This window comes from Monopterus albus, unplaced genomic scaffold (assembly GCF_001952655.1).
Source record: "Monopterus albus unplaced genomic scaffold, M_albus_1.0 scaffold3.1, whole genome shotgun sequence".
Classification (NCBI taxonomy): Eukaryota; Metazoa; Chordata; class Actinopteri; order Synbranchiformes; family Synbranchidae; genus Monopterus; species Monopterus albus.
This window is the reverse complement of record NW_018127883.1, coordinates 10,977,923-10,985,983: the sequence shown is the minus strand read 5'-3', so window position 1 is coordinate 10,985,983 and position 8,061 is coordinate 10,977,923. Positions and strand designations below refer to the sequence as shown.

The following is an 8,061-nucleotide window of genomic DNA, read 5'->3' as shown; positions in this document are numbered from 1 at the left end:
CTTGCGTGCGGCTGCCAATTCTAGTTCTGCCTATGCCCAACAACATACCCCACCTTCTTCAAGCACCAGTCCACGAGGGGCGCTGGGCTCCCAGTTCAGGCAGAGGAGCACATCCAACGATCGAGGGGTGGATGCAAGTAGTCAAGGTATTGCGGTGACAACTCCATTACGTAGTGTCTCCCAAGAGAGACTTGGAGGTGGAACAGAGAGGGCAGTAACAACCAGGAACTGGCCTCGGAGTGTTTCCCATGATGCACTTCCTTTCCCCATCCCCACAGGAACGACCAAACTGCGGGCACGGTCCTGTGACTACCTGGGCCAGCAGCCTGGAGAGTCAGGAGGCGTTGTCTATGGAGATAAGGCAGGGATGGAGGACAGGCTGCTGCTGTGCCAGGGGGAGGAAGCTAGGGCTAACAGGCAGGGAGCAGGCATGAGAGTGTTACCTCATCTAAACAGGAGTCTCACTGGACAGGAGGAAGAAGGGCAAAGAAGTGGAATATCAAATTCACCTGTAGCTGCTTCTGTGTTTACGAAAGGTACGACAGATTCTGTACCGCCATCAAGGACAGATGGTCTCATAATGAGACCCTCACGTTTGCCTGTCAGAAACTCTGTCTCAGACCATTCACCTGCCTTATCTTCCAATAAAACCGCAGATCCTCTTAAAGACCAAAGAGCTGCCATTATGGGAAACCATTTGGGATACCCCTCCCCTCTGCACCTGCAGTTCAGGGGCAGGGCTGACAGTCTGAAAATGGAGAGCAGGTCCGATGCTGGGTTGGCAGCCAGGTCCTCCTCTTGCTCTGGTCCCTCCTCTAAACTTCAAATGCAGAGACAAATGCAAAGCAGAGCTGTCCCCACTTCATCTGGTTCCTCCACCACTAATGGAGCTGTGACCCAAAAACCAAAGGTCAGAGAGATATCCACTTGCACTAGTACCCCCATACAGTCTAATGGCAGTCTTGGAGCGGGTGTAGAAGGACCTGATGCAACAGTTGTGGTGCTAAGGAAGAGCAAAAACTCTGAAACCCCTCACGTTCGTCCTCCTTCCTATGTGCTAGCTGTTAATGACAACCAGGGAGGTGTGACTCACAAGTCACCACCATTGGTGAAAGCAGGTTCTGCGGATGGCGTGATGTGCTGGATGTCTAATGACAGCTCTGTGGAGATGCATCCAAGGAGGCTAGGAGAGTCTTGGCAAAAGTGTGGTTCCAATAACTTGGATGACTCTCTGGATTCAATCCCCTTCATAGGTAAGTGTGCTTTAATCTCTATACCAGCCTTCCTTTGAACCCTTTACTGTTTCTGTGGCAACAACAGCGACAAGGGAGTCCTGTGAAATGGCACAGTATGTGCCCGTCTGAGCAAAAAATTATGTTTATGCATGAAAGTATGGCTGACTCCTGAGCTGTCATGTAAATGTTTATCAAATTGGCACTGTTCCTTTAATGGAATATAGCATGATATATGAATAATCTGACACCTACAGTTAGGGCTGAGTTTTAAACCTTGACATTTTTATGTAAAGACCAGAATTTGTTTGTAGCATCAAGTTACTGGGAAGTGAGCATTCATTGCTCTGTGGAATTCTTAGTTTTTGAAAACAGTAACTAAGAAATAATACTTATATTAATACTTATATCATAGACCCATTCCTGAATTGACCTCCACCATGTGCTTGGATTTGTATTATATCGTTGGGTGTGGTGTTAGGGTTAGGGTTTTTCTCTTCCTTGTTTGTTGTTGTTGGTGTTGTAGTCTATTGTTCAAATGGTGACCAAACAAGTTTCCCCCTTGAGGATTAGTAAAGCTTCTACCTACCTTCTGACCCTCCGAACGACCCGCCCGCCTACCTGCTGTGGTGCATTGACTTGTGTTGCTTGCTACAAAAACACAAGATTAAAAAAAAAGGTCAAAAAGCAGTGATGAAGAGCTTTTGTGCAGAACAAAGGTTGTTACTTTTGCCAAGCGCACATGTTGTGTATACATTGAGAAGAATTGTATATACTGTAACATTCTGTAAAAGCTTGTGTTTACGTCTTCTGTGCAATTATTTAATGGAAGAAGAATGACCCAAGATGTGTAATTATCTGAAGTAATACAGCAAAGACATAGGGATGTTACACCAACACCCAAACTAAAGGAGCAGCGGTCCAGGAAATGGCTATTAGCTGGCGTCGTGGTCTGAACACCGGCTTCCCTTGTGGACAAGGTCCATGGACTTCCACTTGAGTGTAATCAGATAACTACCAACCATACTTATTTTACTGCCTGCCGTTCTTATTTAACTGTGATTCAACTTAGGATATCTAGTTAGCACTCTGACTGATTCTGGCTCTCATATTTTTGTCGTTATCACCACGACAGGTTTAATGGGACACACATTTTATATACTTGGCACAATTACAGGATTCATATAAGCACCAGTTTTGAAAAATTTAATGATTCCCAACTCTTCATATGTATTGTAGATGCACTGTAGGCCTACATGACAAGTGGTCATTGTTTTCATAGTGTAGATAGCATTTCCATCATGAAATTCTATCAGAGCGCATTCACATGAGAGAACCAGTGAACTGCAATTACAAGGGAAAGGGTGTGTGTCCCTGTATATTATGTGTGTATCATGTTGCTGGCAGTTAAAACCCATACAGTATGCCATTTTCTGCATCTAAGGTGATATTGTCATGTAGGGACTGGAGTTTTTAGTTCACAGTGCGGTGTGTGATATTAGCCGCACTGAAATCGTTTGTAAAAATCCAAATTTTAAGGTGACCGTGCTGGTGTTTCTGTCCACTGATTCACTTTGTGGGGACATAAATGTGCTTGTGCTCTCAGTGTTTCCTTGTTCTGTGGAGAATTCAGAATAAAACTACAGTAAATGTGCTTCATCTCCATGGGAACCAAGCTGCAACAAAACAACGCAGAGCTCCCTTTTGCAGGAGCAGCTGGTGCATTCAGTCACATGCATGCATTAATAATGAAGCCTGTCCTTTGTTGCCCTCTTATCGTACTGCAAAGAAATGTATTGTGTCCAAATGTCATCATGACTGTGAATCATCAGAAGTAACGATTTGGAAATTGGAAATTTAGAACATATTCTAACTTCCTGTTGGCATAGGGCAGCACAGAAACAGTTACTAGCCACACACACACTGAGATGCTCTTCAACTCGGTACACCCCCCACCCTCTCACTGAAATGTCTCATATTTCGCCCAAGTGTTGTACAACAAGTGAAACCTTAGAAAATCACCCTAATGGGCTGTGACATAACAGAGAACTAAAAGAATTCCTGCAGCAATCTGCTTCAATTAGATTTCATAGTACAGTTCTGAGCAATAAGTGGAGAAACTGCGGTAGATTACTGTAGGTGTCTGCCAAATGTCTTGTCCTGGGAATAGAACCTAATTACAACATGCAAACTGTCACGTCCCCTCTTGTTTATGATGAGGAGAAATCCTTGTTTCTCAGAGTGGCGTTTGTGGTGTATAAAATAAAGTACTTTTTGAAGTGGCTGCTTCTTTGACTTTTTACATCTCTACGAACTTATTGGCAAACATAACCTAACAAGTTTGAACTTAATTTTATTTCACTTTTGTCTTCAGTTGTGCCTCGTTACCAGCCAATGAGAGCAGCTCTTGTATCTTTTAGTTTCCCAGAACCAGAAGGGATTCATCATAGCTTCTTTCTGCACGGTTTCTCTCTGAATACATAAACACTCCTCAGCTCTCACTTTTTAGTTCTCTACATTTAGATCTAGATTACATTTTATTTTAACAATTCCTAGTGTTCTTTGTTGAACACCAATGATGTGCTGTGCCTTTTCCAAAATACGAAGACAAAGCCATGCAGACCTTGGAGGAATTGTTTGACATTTTGGGAAATGTGTTTATTCATTTTCATGCAGCGTTAGATGCAGATTAGATAACTGATACCACTCTTACATATGCACTCTTAACTATGAAGCTACAGTTAGTTAAGCTTAGTATAAACAGTGGAAACAGGATCAACAGCTAGCCTGGTTCTGTCCAAATGTAAAAAAAAATCTGCCTGCCTGTGCATTTAAAGATCACTTATTGCCATGTTACATCTTGCACATAGTTTGGATTTTGTTACCAGGATAGCTGTTTCTCCCGTTTTCAGGCTTATGCTAAGCTAAACTAACGTCTCCTGATTAGCGCTCTATTTTTAACAGTAAAAAATACAGGCCCAGTCTCTGTTGATGTATAAAACTGCCATCCTCTGAAAAATAAGTTGTAAACGTAGCTTGCATGTGTCAGACATCATGGCTGCCCCCGTCTTCCCAGAAACGTAATTGTTCATAATAATTTGTTTTTAGGACTTGCTATTCTGCTGATATTGCATATCAGATGACAGGATACAGTGCTGTCTATGATGATGCAATGTTAGCTGACTGCCTTGCATGTGTGTATTTAAAAGGGAAGGCGTGTACCAACTTATCAGCGTGGAAACACTAGACTGGCTGTGTCTGTCTGCATCACTTTACTGTAGCTCCATGTGCCCTTATCACATTATTTTACAGCTGTCTGCTGTGTTTATTCAAATTGAGACAGCAGAGATGAATTAGATGCTGTTACTGTATGACAATTTGAAATATGATGTTTCCTGTAGCCTACAGCTGAATTTATACCAAGCATATATATAACTTAAGCCTGATTTTGAGCCCTGCCCCTGTTACTCACTGATGCTTTGTTTGTAAAGCTTTCTGTTATTGCATGGCACAATTCAGCTTACATGGGTAAAGGTGGCGGATTCCAACCATCGATGGAAGATTTTACCTTCACTTACAGCTGGATAGCTTGGTTTTTAAAAGGCTATAAAAGAAACTGTCCTTTATGTTTTTTAATATGATATATAATATAATGTTTCAACGAAGTGAAGCGAATTCCAATGTGAATTCTGTTTTCTTGTCTTGTAACTGATGTCCTCTGTTTCCATCCTCAGATGAACCATCTAGTCCCAGCATTGACCAGGCCAGCACACACATTCCTGCCTCTGCTTTGATATCTGGAGTGCCCATCATCACCACTATCCCACCCAGCCCTACCTCTGCATCCGTTCTTATTCAACGCCAATTCTCACATGACCAAGGTTTTTTTTTGTTTGTTTTTTGTTTTCATACAAGGCCTATATGACAGTGGCTAAATTTGACTTTACAGGTCAGATTATAGATAGTTTCAAATAATTGTTTGACCTTCTTTTAATAGATTCGCTCCGTCTCAGAATTATTGAGTCAGATTCTGGTACAAAAACTGAGCGGTCCAAGTCCTGTGATGAAGGTCTGGATAACTACCAGGAAGAAAACAGAGGGTAAGCTGTACTCTGTAACCAAACAAAACACTTTGGGTCACTTTCTTAGCTATAATTTAGTTCATTTTGTCCAGTAACTAAACTTAGCAAACTAAGTGTGGTAGCTTGAAGTCATAGCTTGATGGGGCACTCACTGACTAGACAGTTTGGACGAGTACTGCTAATTACTGTAGCTATAGTTTTGACCAATTCATTTATCCATCTCTCTTTTTGATACAGCATGTACTATCATAGAACAAAATGTATTTTTCAAGCGTTGAATGATCCCCAGGTTTCCCTTGTTCTAATACATCCTATAATACTTTCGGCTCCTCCTATCTCATAGCATTTTCTCTTGCATTTATTAGGTCTTTAATACCTGGACTGAAAAGTCTGAAGAAGGTGAGTGCAAGACCAATTCTATCAGACATGTTCGTTTGCCAGCTTAGTTCCAGCTCTGTTCACCTGGCCCTGAATGGTTTATCAGCATTTCCTTTCTGAAAGTTTATCAGCCCATTAGTTCACACCTGAAAGATAAAAGTCCTTCTATAGAAACTTTAATTCATTGTTGAATGTTAAGACAGCTGTAAACATCAGGCATTTCTGGTTAATAACTGATATGTTTTAGGGATATATTTCTTTGTATTTATTGTTTTTGTGTATTTACATCAACTTTTATTCAGTATATCCTTAAAAGATTTGATGTAGGTAAAGTTCTTGTTGTACATTGTTTATCCCTGTACCATCCTAGATATTGAGGTTATGTCTGGGTGTTGGAAGTTAAATCTAACACACTTCTTTTCACAAACATGACCATTTCTCACAGTGTTTTCATTTCTTTAATAATTCTTCAGTCATCCGAGTGTTTTATAGGCTTTGTTTTATCTTCTGATCCACATCAGGCTGTGGACAGGTCATCAGAAGATTCAGGGTCCAGGAGGGATTCTTCATCAGATGTCTTCTGTGATGCCACCAAAGAGGGCTTGCTCCATTTCAAGCAGCTGAACACAGACAAGGGCAAGGTGTGCACTGACTCTACATAGCCCTTCTAAGTAATAACTCATTCTAGCACAGAAAACATTGTGCAAACCTGCAGATCCATGTACACGGACTTTGTCCAGAGTTGCCCTTTCACACATGTAGCACACAAATAAAAATACCTAATAAAAATACTCAGTTTGGTTATGTGGGAAGGGGGCGGCTAGGTAGAGCATGCAGCAGGCAGAACATGATACAGTCAAATAGCCAGTTTGTCATTTGGTCATCTGAGTCTCTTGCCTACCTTACAGTTGCCTAACAAATGTGACACCGGTTCTTAATGACAGAAGTTAACAAATCTCATCGTGTCTCCAGTTAAATATTTTTATTTTTCCTCACCATCAGATGTTTGTATTCTTCTGGTTTCATGCTTGTCACATGATAGAATGTCATCAACACACCCACTAGCTCCATGTAAATACTTTGGACTATACACAGTTATGTACACACATGGGGTCCCTATGGCTCACTCAGACATTACAGGGACTTTGTCCTAAGGAGCTGGCAGGGTAAAGTATGTTTAAAGTCCATGTCAACTGACTCAGACACTTAGGTTCCCACATACAGCTCCTCAAAGCAATGTTTAGAGAATTTCAGGGTTCCAGTGCATATCTGGAAAGGGCTTAAGTTTGTCCTTGTCTTTGACCTCATTGTATGAAGTCACATATTGTCCTCAAGGCTATAATTTTGTGTTATGATGCCAGCAATAGCAGCAGCATTTTGACTTGACCGAAAAAGATGAGTTTTCTTCCTTCCATTTTGCTTTTCAAAACTTGTCCCTTCTTTGTGGTCTATTTTTACAGCGTGTTGGAGGGGGTATACGCCCATGGAAACAGATGTACGCTGTGTTGAGAGGCAACTACCTCTGCCTGTACAAAGACAAGAAGGAGGGGCAGGCACATGCCAACAGCCAGGCAGGAGACGAGCCCCTGACGATCAGCATTAAGTCCTGTCTGATTGACATCTCCTACAGTGACACCAAGCGTAAGAACGTGCTGCGGCTGACCACGTCGGACTGTGAGTACCTGTTTCAGGCGGAGGACCGAGAAGACATGCTGGCGTGGATCAGAGTCATACAGGAGAACAGCAACCTGGATGAGGAGGTAAGAATCATGCCTCATCCCAGAGCCACTCATACAAACAGATTTGTTCATAAGTGGCACAAACATGTACAAACAAAATTAAAGAGTGGTCCAAAGTGGAATTATGAATCACTGGTTGATTTGGCAACATGTTTTTATTTTACATTTTATGATTTTATTGGCATGCTTTAGCAATGGCCAAACACACAGTTCAGTAACTTTATTAGTACAGCTGCCTCAGGCTCTATTGCTCGTCTGTCGCTGTCCCGGTGTTGTCATTTACAGCTATGCTACTATTTCAGGTCCCTGAATGCTGCTGCTGCTACTGCTCAATTTGTTATGTGATTATTTGCTGATTTCTGAAAGGAAAGAAAGTTTGAAGCTATGTGATGAAGTTCATCTTTGGTAGAATTTTTATGAGTGAAAATCGCCCATGAATGGAGTGAAACAGGAAGCCCTGCTGAATAAAGTTCTATTATGGCCTGTTAGGGAGATGAAGAGAACTGCTGCACTTGATGTCTTAACCATCTCTTGTGTCTTCTATCTATTTTGTTCTGCTCCCCCTTTCGCTTCCTTCTTCTCTTCTTTTATTTTTAGAACGCAGCCTTCACCAGCCATGACCTCATCAGC

The 8,061-nt window shown here is 41.8% G+C and overlaps 1 protein-coding gene across 1 annotated transcript in view; it reads left to right on the top strand.

The window, feature by feature from the left end:
* The window catches only part of arhgap21a (Rho GTPase activating protein 21a), a 38,917-nt gene that overhangs the window by 19,718 nt on the left and 11,138 nt on the right, over positions 1–8,061 (top strand). Inside the window, 7 exon segments of the mRNA XM_020597905.1 lie at positions 1–1,253; positions 4,967–5,113; positions 5,230–5,332; positions 5,680–5,713; positions 6,214–6,333; positions 7,153–7,452; positions 8,029–8,061. The exon segment at positions 1–1,253 is cut by the window's left edge and continues 17 nt beyond it; the exon segment at positions 8,029–8,061 is cut by the window's right edge and continues 19 nt beyond it. Coding sequence (XP_020453561.1) covers positions 1–1,253; positions 4,967–5,113; positions 5,230–5,332; positions 5,680–5,713; positions 6,214–6,333; positions 7,153–7,452; positions 8,029–8,061 — 1,990 coding nt within the window.